The sequence below is a fragment of the Acromyrmex echinatior genome, chromosome 2, assembly GCF_024713525.1.
Source record: "Acromyrmex echinatior isolate Ae372 chromosome 2, ASM2471352v2, whole genome shotgun sequence".
Lineage (NCBI taxonomy): Eukaryota > Metazoa > Arthropoda > Insecta > Hymenoptera > Formicidae > Acromyrmex > Acromyrmex echinatior.
The window spans coordinates 19737786-19758001 of record NC_141853.1 but is presented as its reverse complement, the minus strand read 5'-3'; the positions used below and the strand labels follow the sequence as shown (position 1 = coordinate 19758001).

General features: G+C 24.1%; 4 protein-coding genes across 4 annotated transcripts; all 4 read right to left on the bottom strand.

Annotated features, from left to right (window-relative positions):
* Positions 1-240: 240 nt before the first annotated feature.
* Positions 241-3742, bottom strand: LOC105143666 (uncharacterized). The gene is made up of 7 exons (XM_087403167.1): positions 3481-3742; positions 2779-3050; positions 2443-2601; positions 1316-1565; positions 1034-1102; positions 867-956; positions 241-628 (listed from the first exon to the last, which is right to left on the bottom strand). The coding sequence occupies exons 1-7, from the start codon at positions 3739-3741 to the stop codon at positions 533-535; spliced, it is 1197 nt and encodes a 398-aa protein (XP_087259293.1). The 5' UTR covers position 3742; the 3' UTR covers positions 241-532.
* Positions 3743-4525: 783 nt separating this feature from the next.
* LOC147910610 (uncharacterized) lies at positions 4526-7108 on the bottom strand. The gene is made up of 7 exons (XM_087403168.1): positions 6828-7108; positions 6315-6580; positions 5786-5941; positions 5344-5593; positions 5038-5106; positions 4869-4958; positions 4526-4603 (listed from the first exon to the last, which is right to left on the bottom strand). The coding sequence occupies exons 1-7, from the start codon at positions 7089-7091 to the stop codon at positions 4526-4528; spliced, it is 1173 nt and encodes a 390-aa protein (XP_087259294.1). The 5' UTR covers positions 7092-7108.
* Positions 7109-8126: 1018 nt separating this feature from the next.
* On the bottom strand, positions 8127-10680 carry LOC147910609 (uncharacterized; the record flags this gene model as incomplete). Its single annotated transcript, XM_087403719.1, has 5 exons — positions 8127-8429; positions 8522-8611; positions 8688-8756; positions 9242-9503; positions 10511-10680. Coding segments are annotated over 5 exons (696 nt in total), but the record flags the coding sequence as incomplete, so codon positions are not given.
* LOC147910608 (putative gustatory receptor 28b) lies at positions 10628-18964 on the bottom strand. The gene is given in 8 exon segments (XM_087402992.1): positions 10628-15368; positions 15683-15730; positions 15732-15773; positions 15841-15909; positions 15992-16244; positions 17339-17500; positions 18165-18433; positions 18582-18964. Coding segments are annotated over 8 exon segments (1197 nt in total). The 5' UTR covers positions 18870-18964; the 3' UTR covers positions 10628-15302.
* Positions 18965-20216: the final 1252 nt, after the last annotated feature.

The window sequence follows — 20216 nt, the reverse complement described above, 5'->3', positions numbered from 1 at the left end:
CAGTCCAGTATGTAGAAGACCGTATCATAGTCTATAGAGTGACTTACCGCGGAAACTCGACAATTCTTAAATCAAGTACATTGACTAACAGGAGAGGACACAAAACTGTTCGAATTTTTTTGGTTATGGGGGGAGGGGGGGCAATCATTACAGTTATAAAGTATACATATATTAGCAAATAAGTCTAATGATGAGCGTCTACATGAAGCAAATGCATTCATAACTAGAATGTCAATATATTGTTTGTACAATTAACATTTTTATTAAAATGTATGAGAATACTGACAATGAGAAATATACACATATGTGTGGTGTTTTTTTTATATAAAGCAGATACACAACATAAATATTAATATTATTCTTATTATACCTATTTAATTTATATTTTTTACATGAGTTATTATTATATATTATTGTTGTATTAAAAAAATATTATATAACAAATGAAATGTGTGTTCTTTTTAATCAGTATTAATTAGTAAAGAAATTAACTTTTTAATGCATATTTAATTTTTTGAATTAATACATATATTTACAATATTTTTATTAATTCAGCACCTATAAAACTCTCTCCTTGTGGAGGTGATTGTAGCACAAATACTGTGATCATTGCAATGAACTTCATACACTAAAAAATGTTTTAATAATTATATATTATAATTATTTACTTTAATATATTGTATTTAAGAAAATATGTATTTACCTAATAGGTTGTTACACACATATATATATATACATATATATATATATATATATATATATATACATATATTTTACATATATTGAATAGATTATTTCTCATGTAACGTGTTTAAATTTAAACTTGTAAATCTGAAATTCGTCATATTTGAAAGATAACTACAAACCTCAAGAAGAAATTCAAAACCAAAATTAAAAAGACCAAACCCGGAGATTTTTAATGGCCTCCGTAATATTTGGAACAGAAACTGTGTGATCTATAAATAATTACATAATTAAAGACATTTAATTTTGTGCAAGAATACATTGCATTTACAAAAATATTGTCGCTTACAGCTTCATAAGTCTCGACATCAAAAGTAAGATTTGTTAATCTGTTTAAAAATATCTCGACACTATTTGCCTAATATTAACAAAGTTGTATTAATATACGCATTTATTTAAATAAAAATATAAGTTATACAATAATATAATACTGTAATATAAGTTACACAACTGTTATATTCTTTATTAAACTACATATAAAAACACATAAATTACTAATTTATTTGAATAATAACAAATAATAAACTATACAATTTTATTATTTATAATATACATTTGGAAATGTTTATACCTTATTACAAATTCTCTCACAGATGTAATTAAGGATAATCATTTTTATGATGATAATTATAATCCAGAAATAAATACTAAGTAGATTAAGCAGTTTTTCATGTGTGAAATCAGCTATCATCATTGTGACATAACATTGATATATAATTTGCACTGTGAAAATGTGAAATGCAATTACTTGCATCATCATTTGTAATCCAAATATCATGTTTAATTCGCGTGATATCGAACATAATTCGAGATGAATATGCCTGCGAAATGTACTTGATAAATGACATTTTTAGGTTATCGCATATAATGTACAGGGTATGGCAAAAAGAACTCCCCAATTTCGAGGGGTCATTGTTCCGAGAATAATGAGGATAGAGACGGGATGGTGGCTCATTCGAAAGCTAGTTGAATGCAATTTTCAATAAACGCCATGAGTTGGATCGGTGAGCATCGTTTTGTGAGATATGTTCTCGTTTCATCTCTCCTTAAGAGGGAATGTAGGGTGGCCGCCACGATCTCCCTTTGACTGTTTGTGATTTTTTTCTGTAGAGGTATCTTAAGGTTCACGTCTAGGGTCATCGATCCCGAACATTAGACGAACTAAGAGCCGCCATTAGACAAGAAATCGAAATTATTTTACCCGACATGATCTAGAAGGTGATGGAAAACTTCCGAAATCGCTTCCAATTTTGCATTAACCGCAACGATCCATTTGGATGATGTAATTTTTAAAACGGTGTAAATCAAAAGTGTTAGTTGCATTATATGTAAACTTCAGAAATAAAAAGTTTGTTTCCCTACTATTTTCCGTTTTTATCCTATTGACTAACGAAATTGGGTAGTTCTTTTTGCCGCACTCTGTACAATAAAGTACTTTATTTATTTTACATTAGCGGAGCTCTCAAATTTTTATATTACACAAAGTATTTATTATAAAAATTAATGAAGCTTATGTAATATATTGTTTTTTCTAATAAATTTCTCTTTATTCAAAAAATAAATGTTTATTTATTTGGAATAGATACAACAATAATTAATATTTTTTTCTATATATTAATAAATCTCTTTAAATTTCAACTTATTATTATGTATAATTGAGAATCGCTTTAATAATCATGCTTTCTTTACTATTCTTACATTAAAATCCATATATTTTGTTTAGATAATATTTTGGTGCCAGCTACGTGTCGGTGAGTCAAGGACAAAGTAGAATTTGCCCATGCATATCCTACTTTCTTTTGCTCTGCTAACTTTTGAATATACTTGTTAATATGCTCAAATTGAAATCCAATGTATCTACATTAAATGTGATGCAAAATAATAAATTTACAATAATTAATTTACGAAATTAACAGTAAAAAATAAATAATTTTAACTTGGCTATACCATCTGTCCAATTTGTTGTATAATATAATAATTTTTAAAAATTTATTTAAAAATAATATTATGTTATATACAATATTATTTACATACCTTAGCAGCATCATGTACATAAAATCATACAAAGTGTTGATATGAATGGGATGATTTCCAATAGGTGCACATATTGCCATTATGGAGTAAGATCTAGGAATATGTTCACGGTACCACACATAATCGTTTATATCTATTAAAGATATCAAGATCATCCAACCAATAATTAACCATGTAGTTTGTATTCTCAATTTTGCATAATTTTTCGAAGTTCCCAACTTTTCTATTGTGTTGCTCACAATATTTAGTTTGTCCAAACAACTTTTAAATTTCTGAAAACAATTATATATATTACTAAGAGAAATATAATTATAAATAACAGTAGGAATAATTATAATATTAAATTATAATATTATTGTATATTTCTAATATTAGAAATCAAATAATATTAAAGTGTAAAGAAATGGTGTAATATATTCAAATATTGAGAATATTAGAACATTTTTGTAATATCTGTCAATACTTTTTATATTTTAAATATCTCTACATTTTTGCATTATATTTTGTATAACTATTTAAAGTAGTGCACTATCTATTTTTTAAAAGGCTGTGTTATTCAAATTTATTAAAATGGATTTGCATTATTTTCAAAATGGTCCATATGACATCATTTTTGCACGTTTCCTCTTTAATATACATATGAAAAAGAATGAAAATAAATTCACCTTTTTAATACTTACAAGATAGATTGAATGAACTTACCTTATTATAATAGAAATTAGACAACATGTATAGTATTGCAAAAACCATATTAGTATAATGAAACACAGTATAGGTAAGTTTATTTTTCCGAAGAAATATTGCCATTTTGAAGGCGATGTAAGCGTAAAACAGCCACGATATCAGAATGTAGAAAATAGTGAAACAAAATTTCGGTTGATTTTGAGGATATTTAAACACTCCAAATCCACACAAACACAATACTACTGATAGTGGTGATATTGCCGTCTGAATATCCTTCATGGCAATTTCTTAAGGATTAACTTAAGACTTCTTACTTCGTTTTATATATATATATATAGGATATGAAACATTTGTCTTATAACAAATGTGTCGTAATGTGTCACAATAAAAATTATATTCACACTAACACTTCAAACACAAATGATAATTCTACCAATTGCATCAGCACTTACGCAAATTAAAAAAATCGATCTGCTAGAAAAAGACTTGTTTTACAAATTAAATAGACAAAGTAATACAAATTAAAATGAAATAAGGGAAACGAAATGAAAATAAAATATGTGCTACATGTTTGCATTTTTAGATATTATTTTTTCACATTTAGAACAATATAACATTTCCTTAATATTTCTCTTATGGATCTCCTCTTATATCACGATTATGATAAAATTGAAAAATATACAAAAAATTATACAGCAGTAATTCAACTATTTATATTACATATCATTATATTATTATAAGAATAGTTTTTAAAGACAAATTAAAATTATATAACACCACAATATATATTTAAATTCAGTTTTATTTAAAAATGCATATATTTTTCATATATTATTACGTATATTTTGTTATCTGTATTACAGTACAGTTATATCTTCACAAAGCCATTTAAAATGTATTTTAGGTAATTTGTAAAAAGTGGGATTATAATGAAAAATAAGACAAGGAATTATAAATTTATGGAACATAAATAAAAAAATTATAACTTTGCTATATCAGCAATAATTATATTGCATTCTATGATGATATTCTTATTAGAAAATTTTAATTTATTTATTTTTTATTAAAAATCTACGTCCGTTTTTGTTTTGTCAGACATTTGTATAATAATAATCATAAATCCTGTAATCGTAATGACGAACTGCAAAAAAATATATAAATTAAATTTTATATCAATAAAATAGTCAATAAATATATATACACGACTATTTTAAATACGGCTTTTCTATAATAATTTACTTCCATCATACAAAAATGAATATACCTAATAATAAAAATTCTAAAATATTATAAAAATGTAAGATATTATGATTCATTAAGATGTAAAATGTTATTAAAACATTTGGTCTTTTAATTTATGATATAATGAAAGTAATGTAAAATATGAAATATAAATATAAACTAACATTTCGTAAGAGACTATTGCCAAAATAGAAGAGACCCAGTCCAGTAAATTTAAGCGGATTATATATTATTTGCAATGAAAATTGATAAATCTGCATACATATTGAATTGTTACTTTTATTTACTAAAATAATTTCTTTGAATTGCTTTTTACTATTAAAATCCCTTTACCTCGTCACGAATATCAGTGTATCGAAGACAATTTGTCAATTGGCAAATTATTTTTTCTATTTTATTAGCCTAAAATTTATAATTTATTATGTGTAGTAAATATTATAAAGTATTGAATATTATTGAATATTAAGAATATTATTGAGTAATATTTATTAAAATATTTTAATACAGGTATGTATATTCTTAATAATGCATGCATATGCGCGTATATACATATATGTGTATGTGTATATGCATATACATATATATATATATATATATATGTATATGTATATGTGTATAAATTTAGATGAATATAGATACCTTAGTACTAATTTTCTCACACATGTAATTTAAGCTGAAAAGTCGAGCCAAAAGCACAGATATCCAAAAAAATATATTAAGCCAAGTGAATGGCGAATTTAAATACCGACTTTTTGTTAGAATATGCATGAAAAGGTAATTAAACAATCTTGTAATACATATTAAATAGGTTGTCATTGCCATAATCATTTGAGGTCCGAATATTGTATTTAATTTACGAGCGATTTGACATAATTCTAAGTGGAGATGTCTGTCAAAAAACAAAATTTATTAATAAAAAAATAGAAATATATGATAAAAGAGAAAAAAATTATTTTGTTATTTTTTAAATAAATTTTTTTAATAAATCAAATTTCTGTCAAATCTTGTGTATCTTATATTTATTATTTAATCAGATCCAATATATAAATTATCTTTTTCAGCATTAGTGATACCGATTTACATTGAGATCCACAGAATGTTCTTGTAATCAGTACACGTGATATATCGGAGATTAATTGGTTCAATTTTTCTCCATAAATATTTTAAGCCATATCCTTTTTTTACTATTAAGTATTGCATGTGCTCGTTCACTTTATCAAATCTGGTGCCAATGTACCTTATGTTGTAAAATAAAAGTGATTATAAAATTTTAAAATATATGAAGTTATCTCCTAGTAAAAATAACTATTAAGATTTATATAAACATTGTATTATATTTTTATTTGTACCAATTATTATACCTTATACATATATTTGTTAATTATATTTTTATATATCATTTATACTTAAAAATGATTTTTACAGTAAAGTAATTTGTAAATAACTTTGTGAATAATATTTATAATGATTTCTTTTTGAAGTTATTTTTATTAAAGAATTTTATAAATTTTTATTTTCTCTCTTTATCTTTGTCCCTCTTTATCTTTATTATATAAATTAAAAGAGATATTAAATATACACGTAAATATTTTTAAATATTATATACATACCATAAAATAATTATTATTAATAAATCCGTCAACATGTTAACGTGATGATAATGATTTATGATGTATGGTATAATCATATATCGATACTCTTTCATCCTATGGAACCACCATGCCATATCAAATATATTTGTCGTGTAGCTACATATTAACCATCCAATTAATACGCCTTTTGTATAAACATGTAGTTTTTGATACATCTTTGGAGTTCCTAATTCTCCCAATGTATCTTCTACGGCATCAAGTCTCTTCATTAATGATCTAAATTTCTAATAAATATGTAATATTAAATTTCTTTAACAGTACTCGTAGGCAACAATACAAAATATTAAATAATAGTATCGGCAAATGTGTTTATTTTATAAGGTATGATTATATAAAAAAGTTTACTTAGAGAAAAATAATACCTTTACTATAAAATTATAATTTATCTTGAAAAAAATTGAATAAATAAATAAATAAATATATATATATATATATATATATATATATATATATATACACACACACACGTACCTTGTCTTGATATACACTCGTGATAATAGATGTAATGGTAGTGAGAATGCCAATCCATACAAATATTATATTAGATAGTGATTGAAACCACATTTCTGCTTTAAATGCAGTTGTCACATAATAACAAAGATAACCATAACTGATCCATACTATTAGATTATAGAAAATATTTAAATAAAATTTTTTTGGGGAATAGATACCTAAGCCGAAAATAGAATAAATCAGAAATAATGGATATACAGCCTGCTGTACGTTGGTTATCATATTTATCACTCTCGCGGTTTCTGCCGCAAACTGACATCACTTTTTGTATGAAGGTATTCCATTAACATATAACTCGTTTGTCAAGACAATATAATAATACATCATTAAATTAATGCATCACTTAATTCTCATAAACATTAAAACAATGAATCAATCGATATCGCTAGGCGACATTAATGACGATGATTGGCGGTTTAGGTTTTTTGGTCATCTGTCTATTTAAATATTTAATTCGATATTAAAATTGTTTGACAGATTGAGCAGCTACATTTTTTAATGAATAAATCTTTTTTAAGGAATAAATTTTTATAATCAATAATTAAATTTATTCTTCATATAATATAAAAACTTATAAGTTCTATAAATTCTACTTATATAATAACCAATAAATCAAAATTAGATTTTACAAAAATTGGTATTTCAAATACATTAAAAACACGTATAATTACTGAATGATATAAATTAAAAGAATAATGTGTATATTCAATAATAATAAAGTTACGTGTATACTCAATAATAATAAAGTTCTATTGTAAATAGTATGATAAGTATAATATTAAAATAATTTTCGTATTTAAAATTATATAGAATAACTATTACAATAATTAATTATAAATAATTGTAAAAAAAGTTATGCATAAGTATAGAGAAACCTTGGGTATATGCTACAATAGAAGTGCATCGAAAAATTTTTTAATATTTTTAAATTTATAATTAATAAAAATAGATTTTAAGTGATAATTAATTATAAATAATCTATTTTTTAATGTTAAGAATTAATTATAAATGTTAAAAAATTTTTCGATGCCACTTCTATTGTGCCATATACCTAAGATTTTTCTATACTTATGACATAATTTTTTTTACAATTATTTATAATTAATTATTGTAATAGTTATTCTATATAATTTTAAATACGAGAATTATTTTATTATTATACTTATCATATCATTTACAATAGAATTTTATTATTTTGGGTTTCTCTATACTTATACCATAACTTTTTTTACTAATAGAAGAGATACATTATACATTTGCTTAATTCTTATTATCTAGCTTTTCGATTGAAAAAAGTGTTGAAAAAAATTCATGTAATAATGTGTTCATTTTTATTTTATAATATCTATTTGATAGATATGTGACAAAACAGTATATTATAGAATAATATGTATAGTATAAATAATAAACTAGATAGTTAACATAAATGATTTTATAATTACTTTTTTCCTATTTTTATTCATAACATGTCATATTATCAGAGATAATCATTATTCGAGATTTGAAAGAAGTATCCATTTGCAGCATAAAAACAACGGCAGTCAGAATTGAGACAAAGAACTGAAAGCAGATATCACATATAATTATTGTAGTTTATTATTTAATAAATTGTAATTGAGGAAATAATGATGAATAATATTGAGTACACTAACCTTATGAACGAAATTGTAACCGAAGAAAAAAAGGCCTAATGCGCTAAATTTCAATGGCCGAAGTGAAATTTGCAAAACAAACTGGACAATCTGCATTGTATAATAACGTAATTATTAATAATATTTAATAAAAATTATAAAATCAAATATATGAGAAAATTATTACCTCTTCTCGCGCTTCGATAAAATAAATAAGATTTGTCAATTTATGGATCATGTCCTTGGTCTTCTTTGCCTGAGATAAAATTAATATATTAGATAGATAAAATTAATTATATTATTATCACATTAATCATATTATTATTCAATTAATTATATTAATTGTTTAATAATTGCATCTTGTTTTAATATTTTAATATTTATAAGTAATAAATTTATAGATAAGAGTTTTTTTTGTTATAGATAATATTTAAATTTTTTAAAATGTAAGACTTATAAGACTTATAAAAGAGATTTAATTTTGTAATATTTTCTGTTATTTTCACATTTTTTAAAAAATAAGTTCAACATGTTATATTTTAAAATTTTTTATATAAATTATAATATTTATTATAATAGTCATACCCAGCAAACCATGAATATAAACTGCTATATTATATGTATAGATGTAATTACGTATAAGTTATATAATATTGATATCTGTATTTGCTGGCTGTATCTAATAAAATTTTTGCTTGTGGAAACTTATATTTTTACTTAATCTGCTGAAAATTAGCTTACCTTGTCACTAACACTTTCACAGATATGATTAAATGATATCAGTTTTGTTAAACATATAACAAACCACACATCGCTGCGGAGTAATAGCTTCAGTCGAAATGAATTACCACCATACATTTGTTTTAAACATAACATCGTGTGATATTGGAAATAAAACATAGCAATTAAAACAATGAAATAAGATATCATTTGCAAGGTCATATGTATGTTAAATAAGTCGTGTATATCAAAAGCTATTCGGCAAAGTTCTGAATGGAGATGCCTGAAAATGTATGTATATTAATGGATAAATACATAATTATCGAGAAGTGAAAAATACATACAATTAATAATATATATATATATATATATATATATATATATAATTATTTATTTGTTATTTTTAAGATACGAACTATGTATATGCGTTTACGTTTTGTTTAAACAAAATCAATTATGATTTAATTAATATAAGAATATACTATTATTTGTTTTAACGTTTTTTAAGCTTTCACAGGTATTACTAACTTATTTGTTAGTTAATAATATATAAAACTAATATTTATTCACGTTATAATACAAAATGCGAATATTAGAAATTGAAGAATTTTGCTTAATAAGTATAACACATACATAGGTATGCATAAATAACAAAAACAAAATTAATCAAGGCTAATGATAGTCAACTCGGAAGGAGGTGCGCAATAAAATTTTTAACAAGTAAGATTATTATTTCATTTGATGTGTAGATATCATCTTTATTTAAAGTCTTGAAAACTCATTGAACGTTTCGACTCTCTTTGGAGTCTTCTTCAGCAATATTCTTATTCAATATTGGATTTCGCGAACGCGAGCAACACACACAGGTTAAAACTAATGAAATCTCCACAATCGCCAAATCTTGCTTTGGATGCTATTAATATTGACAAATAAGCGCTTTTTAATACATTTTATGTGAAATGATTGAACTCCGTCTAAGTCATTCGGAGTGAATATTCCATCGAATGGAGTAACAATTCTATTTGTTAAAAATTTTATTACGCACCTCCTTTCGCGTTGACTTTCATTAGCCCAGATTAATTTTGTTTTTGTTATTTTAAAGAGAAAGAGTCCTTGGTTTACACATTTATTAATATGTATAAAATTGGCACAAATTAAACAAGGAATTTTATGAATATAATTGTAATGTATAATTGTAATATATATATGAAGTTGATGAAGATATTCTTTTTTTTTTAAGAAATTTTCTTTATTATTTCTATTATTTTAGTATATATGGTATCAACTTACATTGTAATCCACAATATATGTTTGCGATTTCCTGTGCCGCGGATATTTAATTGAGTGACGAGGGGAGGCTTTTTCCATGTGCATCTTAATCCATATTCTTCTATCGCTGATAATTCTTTAATGTGTTTATTTATTTTATCTAATCTAGTACCTATATATCTGTAATTTGAAGAATATTAAAAAAGTCATTTGTTAAATTTCTTTTTGAAGCAAAGTAAAAAGTATTTAAGTCATGAACTTTTTTTATTTATAATTTTATAATTTTATAACAATGATATAGTGCAATCTAAATTTCTAAATTTGTATTATACGTTATATTTTAAGTTGAAGAGGTCTATATTTAATGCGTAATAGCAAGTAAATGTTTATGAAACATTATGCTAAAATCAGAAATAATTTGATTTTAACTGTACTTATAACATTTTTAATCTAAAAATACAAGAATTTTTTAATTAATCTATTAGGTGTTGGAATTAATTCGTAGCGTTTTACAAGTGATGGGAAGTACTTTCATTAATGTATTTTTTAATGCTCATGTGAAATAAATAACATTCTTTCATTAAAAAACGCTACGAATTAATTCCAACACCTAATAAATTAAATTCATTAGATTAAAGATAATTCTATTATTAAATAATTTAAAAAAATAAAATTTACAAACCTTAAGAGAAACATATACATTATATCTATAAAGGTATTGATATGTAAAAGGTAATCTTTAATAATAGGGATGAACATGGCTCTTACATCATTATATTTTTCTATATACCATAAAGAACCGGTAAACCATGTTGTGCACATCATTATAAACCATAAAGTAAATATCCATTTCATAGAATTTCGCATTCTACGATATTCCTTGGGTGTTCCGAGCAGTTCTAATGTATTATCCACAAAATTCAACTTTTTTATACACATGCGGAATTCCTACGGATAAAGAATAAAGGACAGTGATAAGAAAATATAGTTATATACAGATATAAATGTTTCTCTCCAGAATATGCATATGTATTTAACCCTTGATATACACGATTGAGTCATTTGTGTCCTTTGCATCCTTTTTCTTTAAAATAATAAGAACACCTCGCTATAAATAATGGTCTCTACTCTTTGCCTAAAATAGTTTAGCATCTAGGAAACGGATCAGTTTTAGAGAGGAAAGAACTATTCAAAGTTCGCTATTATGACATGTATCACTAGTCTTATCCAAGACTAGTCTCTGCATCAGGTAACCAGCCTTTGATACGAGTTATCCCGAAGCAGATACTGGTCGCGATGAGATCCATTGTGGATAATGTGGAAAATATTTAAAAAACCAGTCACGTAAACATTTGTTGGCTGGAGAAGTGCTAGATTTCTTGAAACAAGAGCTTAGTAGTTCTACAAAAACTCCACTCAACATATTTAAATATATATGTCATGCCTGTTGATGCCATTATAAAAGAAAACGTATTGAAACGAGAGATGGAAATGTTATAATTAAAAATACTGACCCGCAGCCTCTTTATCAAATTAATTAAAACCTTTTGTTTTATACTTTGAGTGTCTCTCTCCCCTCTTCATTGATTAATATATATCACTTATAATTATTCATTTGGGGTCCAAAAAAGATTTTAATTGTTTTCGTCAAGATTGGACATATTCCAGATACTAGATGAATCGAGAAATTGAATAAAACTATATGGTACACTATATAGTCCTATATGGTACACAATACATGATCATAATAGCGAACTTCGAACAGCTGTAACACTCAAGGGATTCATTTTACAAAGTTATGCATATGGAACTTTTTAATCCTTTTTTTGTGCTCTACAATTCTAGTTAGGTCTTAATGCTGTTCAATCGGGGCCCAAACTGGACATAGTTCTTTGATTTATTGTCTTTTGCATGTTTGTGTATTATGAGTATATATGAGTATATACCTTCCTTCTCTCGAGAGAGTCTCAGAAAAGTTCAACCTGGCTTCACGAATAATTAATCATATGTAGAATGAGCACTTTTCTGCAATTGAGAGATTTTCATATCTTCTTTATTTAGCTAATTGTTGTTTATATTGTAGAAATTTCACGAATTAAAAAAAAAAGAAATTTCACTATTAAAAAAAAAATAAAAAAGGTAGTAAATGATAATTTTCTGCTAAAATGTCGAACATTGCTATCATATTTGTGTTAATTATTACAAATAATATTAAAAATTGTTATAAATAATATTCTTTTAATTAGTTGTAAATTTTTTAACGCAATATCGACAATAAAACATTTTTTCTTAAATCACTATTGTCTCAAAGTTTTGAAATTTTATATGAAAATACACTTTTTTTTTATTTTATTAGTTATAATTAATTAATTGTATTTATTTATGTATGTGTGTACAATTTTTTTAATACATAATTTTATAAATACTTTCTGAAGATTTTGAAGTATACGTAATAATTACATAATAATTTTTTTATATTATATTTGTAAAAGTGATGAAGAATCCAGGACACGAATGATCTAGTGTGTGTAGTGAAGAAGGGTTAAAAATGTGTTTTATGTAATAAAGAGATTTATGATATTTATTTTGTTAAAATTTTAAAATATATAATAAAATTTTATAAATTATCTGATTATGTAAAAAATTAAGTTATTGTACCTATATTGACCTGAATTGACAATTTTTTCTATTACATTTTGTAATACGTATAATTACATTTTGTAATATGTATAATTTACATTTTGTCTATTACAGATTAATAATATAATATTTTGACATAACACATATCTTAAAAGTCTAAAACTTTACGTAATAAATAGATGCAAAAAATAAAATTATTTAGCTTTATATATATTTAAATTTAATATTTTTAAATGAATAAAGATAAGGCTAATTCTAAATTGAGAAAAGATTATCTATTGTTTGTTCTATTTTAAATATTATTAAGAAAGTGTATATTACACTATATAAAAAAGAAAAAATTATACCTTAGATTTTCGAAAAGTATTGATCACGGATATTATCATCACAAGCATATTTATTATTGTTACTGAGTCTATTAAAATATCATTAAAAATATTTTTCGATGAAAAAATATTTATCACATAATAAAACACATAAACATAAACACTCCACACAATCAATATATAAAAAAAACTCAAGTAAATTCTTGGGTGATCGAAGGGATATCTGATAATTCCAAAGCCGAAGATAAAAAAGCCTGTGAAGATGGGTTGTAAAACCTGTTCTATAGTGTTGATCATGATAGAAACTCTCGCGATTTCGTACGTAATGTATCTAAACTCAAAGATGTATGCCACAGAAATATCATATTCGCGATCACTTTATTAAATTGTCATATTATCGTTAAATCATTAAACAGTAGCGCGGTTGAAATAATCGATCTTTATACAAAGTATTACTTGTTATCTTTTAATTGCATTTTATACACGTTACACATACTTATAGTGCATTAAAAATGTAATATTCATATTTTGATATGTTATTAAAATCGATTTTTTCTGTTATGATTTTTCATTTCATAAATAAATAAATCACATTAATTGAATGCAATATGATTATTTATAATATAATTTATTGTTGTCAGATTTATATGTTTTTAAAATATTGCATATTTGGTTTACTTATATTTGTAATGTTGCAAAGATTTGAAATAAAAAAATTATAAAAGCTTTCTAATTATGTTTTTATTATTACATAAATTAATATATAATTTTGAATATGATTAAAAAAACTGACTATTAATTTTAAAACGATTACAAATTCGAATTACATTTACTATATATGCATATTTTGATTATTTCTGTAAGAATTATATATATATATAAACATTTTTCCTTTACAAAACTTTGCAAGAAGTTGACGTTACGAGATTCATTTAATTGTATAGCCAGTGTTTGTTGAGAAAACTTAATGTAATGCTTTTCAACGATCTTCCGCATAACTCTTTAACAATTCAAAATAGTGCACGATAAACATAAATCATACAGAAATTTTTATACAAATTTGTTCAAATAATATAAAAAATAATTGTTATGTATATATGTACATATATTAGATTTAATAAAATTGAGAACAATATTTAACTCTCTCTTACAAAAAATAATTTAGAATACAAAGGATTAAATAAAAAATAATTATCTTTTGATCTTAAAATATCATAAGCATATCACCACTAATTTGACAAGAACAGAATCACCGATGTACAAAAGATTCACAAAATATGCCGATAATGATTATGCGAATATTAAAAATTGAACAAAAAAGTAATACAAATATCTCTGCAATAATTAATTGTTGTGGTGATATTAGTATATTCAGAAAAAAATTAATAGTAATATATATTGAGTAATGTAATATATATTAAGTGATATACTAGAAGTCAAATTAATGAATAAATATTAACAATATTATATTTTTTACTATTTTTTTATGTGTAATGATTTAATATAATTACATAGAAGGAAACGTGAAAAAAGGAACAAAAGAGAGAAGCATATTTGTAAAGATTTATGTTAAATTACACTCTATTTATTCTTATTTTTAGTACAAAAGATAATATTTTTATAATTAAATTAATTATATTAATGTAAATGCAGAATATCATATAACAGAGCATATAAAGTTGAAAAAACTTACAACTAATTTTTATGTTGTAATTTAATTAATATTATGTCAGCTTGTGTGCGTATATATTAGTATAATTACGAAATAATCTTTATGTATTCTTACCATGTTAGGCTGAACTATATGCTAGTTTTCTATTTCCATTGACAGAGATTATCTAACATGTTTAATAAATAACAGATATTTTGAACTGTACCATGATGATCACATACATTAAAATTGCCATACAAAACTAGAAAAAACATATTAATTAATTTTTTTATTAAATCCATTTTTTATTTTTTTAATAAAAAATGCATTTTGTTTTAAGGCGATTACAAAGTAAGTCCAGAATATATACTGCATGACACGTATTGAAAAAGATGTTGCAACAATCTTGATGTTAAAAATGATTTTAAAACCAATTTTTAAAATTTTTTACATAGTATATGATACTTATATGATACACGATATATATGATACTATATAAAATGATATTAAATTAGCAAATTTATAGAAAAATAAGTAAAAATTATTATACAAAGTAAATATGAAAAAAATATTCACCTTTTGAAAAAATGCGTGTCCAAAATAGAAAAGGCCCATTCCAGTGAAGTTTTAATGGATGATATATTGTTTGCAGAGTGAATTGATAAACCTGTATATGGACTGTTGTTTAGTTTTGAATAATTAATTGTATTACTTCCTGTTAAAATATTTTTTACCTCCTTCCAAACATCAGCATATCGATGGTTACATGACACTTGATCAAAAAATTTACCAATTTTGTTAGCCTGAAATTTAGAACTTATGTTATGGAATATGTGTATGTCTAAATGCTATTAAATCAAGATTTTATAGCAAAGTTTACTTTACCTTTTGTGTAACATTCTCACAGAAATAATTTATGATGTAAATCCTCACCAAAAGTACAAAAACCCAACAGATGATACTAAACCAGTCATATATTGAATACATTTCTTCTCGATGTTTCTGTATTAGCATCCAATACAAATAATAAAAAAGTGTCGTCAAATATGAAAGACAACATGCCATTGCAAAAGTCATTTGCACTGCAAATATGAAGTTCATCTCGCGAGCAAGGTGACATAATTCTAAATAAAGATGCCTACCAAAAAATTCTGTTTTTTTTAAATTGAAGAGATATTATATATAATATATTAATATTAATTGTAGACAAACTACAATTTCGGAGTCAAAATAATTTTTATAATTCGTTATTTTCACACAATTTCTATCAAAATTTGTGTTTAGAGGAAAGTGGGGGAATTGTATGCACCAAGTAATTGTGCGCATCCTGGTTTGGTATTTTTCCAATAGATGAAGACACCGTGGTGAAATTTTTAAGCAGGAGATCATACTCTTAAAATATATAACTACAAAAGATACAACGTACATTGCTAGCCAAAGGAATACAAAAAAGTGAAATCACATCTTTTCTTGTTATTTTAGCATTCAGAAAATAAGGTAGTTCGTATTTTTAATTTGTTTGTTAAAAGTTGCATATGTTATTAAAGTACATTATTATGTGCATCTTTTTTGAGCCATTATTTATTAAATTTGATTATAAATTGTTGAAGTAATCGTATTTTGTCGACCGAATCAGATCGCGGTGGACAACTGTGCGCAAGCGTTTTGAAATGCGCACAATTATCCATCTTCTATATACTGTATGACTAGCACTAATTTTTTTCATTTCTTCTTTGCATTACTATTTTATTTTGTCATTTCATTTTGCCAAAGTCTATGTTATTTGCAAAGTGCATTATTATTATTATATTAGTTTTGGATTTTTTCTTAATATATGCAATATATATTTAAAATATATTTAATATATATTTATACTGCAATATAATGAATATATTTTCTAATTTCTTTGCCAACATTCCAGGATTTATTTCTTATGACTTTTGTTTTGCGCACAATTCTCGACGCGCGAGAAATTTTTTCTCTTTTCCGTTTTTTCCTTTCGGTTAAATACAATTTTATTGAATGAAAATCTGTTCGATGAGAATACGTAATGATTAAAAGAAGAATGTTTATAGTTTCTATTTCCATAATTATATCGCTTTAAATTTGGAAAATCATTCAGTGCAATAAATTTCCCTTAGATGCGCACATTTCCACCATTTTCCCCTATTAATTAAATTTTATTAAGTTAACATCGATTATCTATTCAAACACATGCGAACATTGATTTACATTGAGGTCCATAATGTATGCCTGTAATCAATATGTAAAACATATCGATGAATGGCTGTCTCAGATTTCGTCTCAGATGTATATCTCAGTTCATGATTCTGTCTCATCAATAAACATCTTATTATATGCTCGCTTATTTTGTCAAATCTGGTGCCAATGTACCTATGTAAATTATTTTTTTTTTAAATTGTAAAAGATATAATAGAATTTCCTATTTATATATTGTATAAATCTTACACAAATTTTTAATGAATGTAAATAATATATTTTTTAAAAATAACGTTATTTTTTTATTAATTTAAAGAAAAATTATTAAAAAAGCGTTTTGATAATTGAAATATTTTATTAATTATAAGAGCACAATTTAAAATTGATTTTAAGAACATAATATTCAAATACAATATATATATATATATATATATATATATATATATATATATATATATATATACGTGCGTACTAAATCATGTGATACACACATACTATTTACTGAGAGAAAAATGTTGAAGTATTGATAAACAAGTGTTACAAAATTTTCTTCGAGAGAGTTATCAGTTATGAAAAAATTTGATTGGGATGTCGAAATATACATTTCTATGAAATACATTTCATTATGTAAAAAAGTGAAATAGATAAGTTATTTGCTAGGAATAAAATTTTCTTTCGTCATATTTAAGTAAAGATTTATTTCAGTGAAGTAAATATATTTCTCACAAATAAATTTTTAAGCATTTTTTTCTCAGTGTACTATATATTATAAAACTGTTATTCCGTACTACATATAGGTATATAATTATTATATTATTCTGTACTATATTATACAAACCATAAAAAGAAAGTAAATAACATATCAACAAACACATTGATATGAAAACCATGATTTACTATGTGAGCTATATATAATCCGAAAGAAGCAGTTTCTTCCAAGCTCAGCCACCATATTGTATCAATTAAATTCAATATAATGCTGTACACAATCCAACCAATTATTACTTGTTTTGATCTCATATGCAACTTTTTATACATTTTAGGAGTACCTAATTTTTCCAAAGTGTCATCCATAACAGCAAGTTTCTTTATGCTTATTTCAAATCTCTAACAACAACAAATGATAATTTGGAATACATATTTGAAACAATTATGATTTTACAACAGTAAGGTGTACATATAGAAAGAGACATTTAAAGAATGTTATTTCAATTGTAAATGTGAATTTTACACATTTTTATTATATTAAAAATACCTTTTGATGATAGAAACTCATAATCGCATATATAAATGAAAGCAGAAAATAAGACTCTTCAGCAATTTCCATAATAGCCGAATCGATTAATGTTTTTCGTGTGAAATAAGTCGACATATAGGAAAACAGATATACACAAACGAACCAAATTGACAAAGAATATAGAATATTTAAGTGTGCAATCCATCGAATCTTTGACTGTGGATCTTTTCTGGGATAAAATCCTAAACCCATGATAAAGCATGTAAGAAAAAGAGGACGCAATATCTGTTGAAGTGTAACCACCATAATTATTATATAGTATCACAAACTATTCACATTCACTTCTAGCAAGTTCAAATTTACTCGTTAGACATATCACGATTGTGGTAACTCATATTGATAATGTATCTACACAAGATATATAATCGTTATTATGCTTGTTCATTAACACTCACGTCCATTAAAAAAATTGAATGCCAAGTCGTTTATTTTATATATGTATATCAAATTTCTTGTTATAATAATGGATTTTACTTGATGTATGAAAGAAATGACTCAGCGTTTAATTTTTTATATTATAAATTATTGAAATAATTCATTTTATTAATTGCTCTGTTTAAGATAATTTTACAAGCATTTTCCTGAAATTTTATATGTTTTAATTACTAATAATAACATTAAATTATAATATTCATAGATTTGTAAACAAATTTGTAAAACTTAAAAAATTTATAACTTTAAAAAATTCACTCATAACCGAAACAAATCTATCTATTTCAGTCAATTTTAATAGACAATTTATTGTTTGTAAAGTAAATTTGTATTAATTTGGTAAAATTAATATTTAGTTCTAAATAATTTATTGTATGTATAATTTATTGTATGGCTTTCTAATCAAAGAAACTTGTTTAATCATCATAGTTATCATTATTGCAAAAGCAATAAGTATATCAATTTCGAAATTTTTCACCGTTTCTTAGCATAAACTTCACCTCATAAACATGTATTAATGTATATACTTTAATTCTGGAAAAGAATTTTCGAATCTGTGAAAGAGAAAAAGTATTTGTTACACAAAAATTATATGATTTACTCGGTAATACAGACGGCTTTAGGATCTCTTAAATAAATGTACACAAAATAAATTTGTAATAAAACATTTTACAAAAATATGTAAAGTAATGTGATAAAAATTTTATAAGATATATGATAAAGAATTTATTATGATTTATATTAAATTATCTGATACAAGATATTGAAAAAACACTTATTAGTTAACTACAGACTTTGACTTTCGCAATAATAAATAAATATAGAAGATAGAATCCGATAAAATTTTTATCACAATTTTCAATGAGTCGTGATAAAATTAATGCCAAATTGAAAAGTGGCATTTGTTTCGTTTTAGATGTCACACCATTAAAACGATAACATTGGAGGAATCATACCTTGTGTTCGTAAACAACGATAATTATGGATATAAATGTCACAAATAAATTTATTATTAATGAAAACGAAGTTAGAAAACTCACATTTAAATCTCTCAGGGAAAACTTAATATTTATATAATAAATATTATAGCAAAAGCATAAAAGCTACACAGTGTTAATATATAGAAGATGCTCAAACGATGTTTCGGTTGATCTAGATATC

Excerpts from the sequence above, each read along its gene's own strand:
- LOC105143666 (XM_087403167.1), bottom strand. The coding sequence starts at position 3,741 with ATGAAGGATATTCAGACGGCAATATCACCACTATCAGTAGTATTGTGT. Across the intron at positions 957-1,033 it reads ATGTCGAGACTTATGAAGCT|ATCACACAGTTTCTGTTCCA; the intron begins GTAAGCGACAAT and ends AATTATTTATAG. Across the intron at positions 629-866 it reads GTTTTGAATTTCTTCTTGAG|TGTATGAAGTTCATTGCAAT; the intron begins GTTTGTAGTTAT and ends AACATTTTTTAG.
- LOC147910610 (XM_087403168.1), bottom strand. The coding sequence starts at position 7,091 with ATGATAACCAACGTACAGCAGGCTGTATATCCATTATTTCTGATTTAT. Across the intron at positions 4,959-5,037 it reads ACACTGATATTCGTGACGAG|ATTTATCAATTTTCATTGCA; the intron begins GTAAAGGGATTT and ends ATATGTATGCAG. Across the intron at positions 4,604-4,868 it reads GCAATAGTCTCTTACGAAAT|TTCGTCATTACGATTACAGG; the intron begins GTTAGTTTATAT and ends ATTTTTTTGCAG.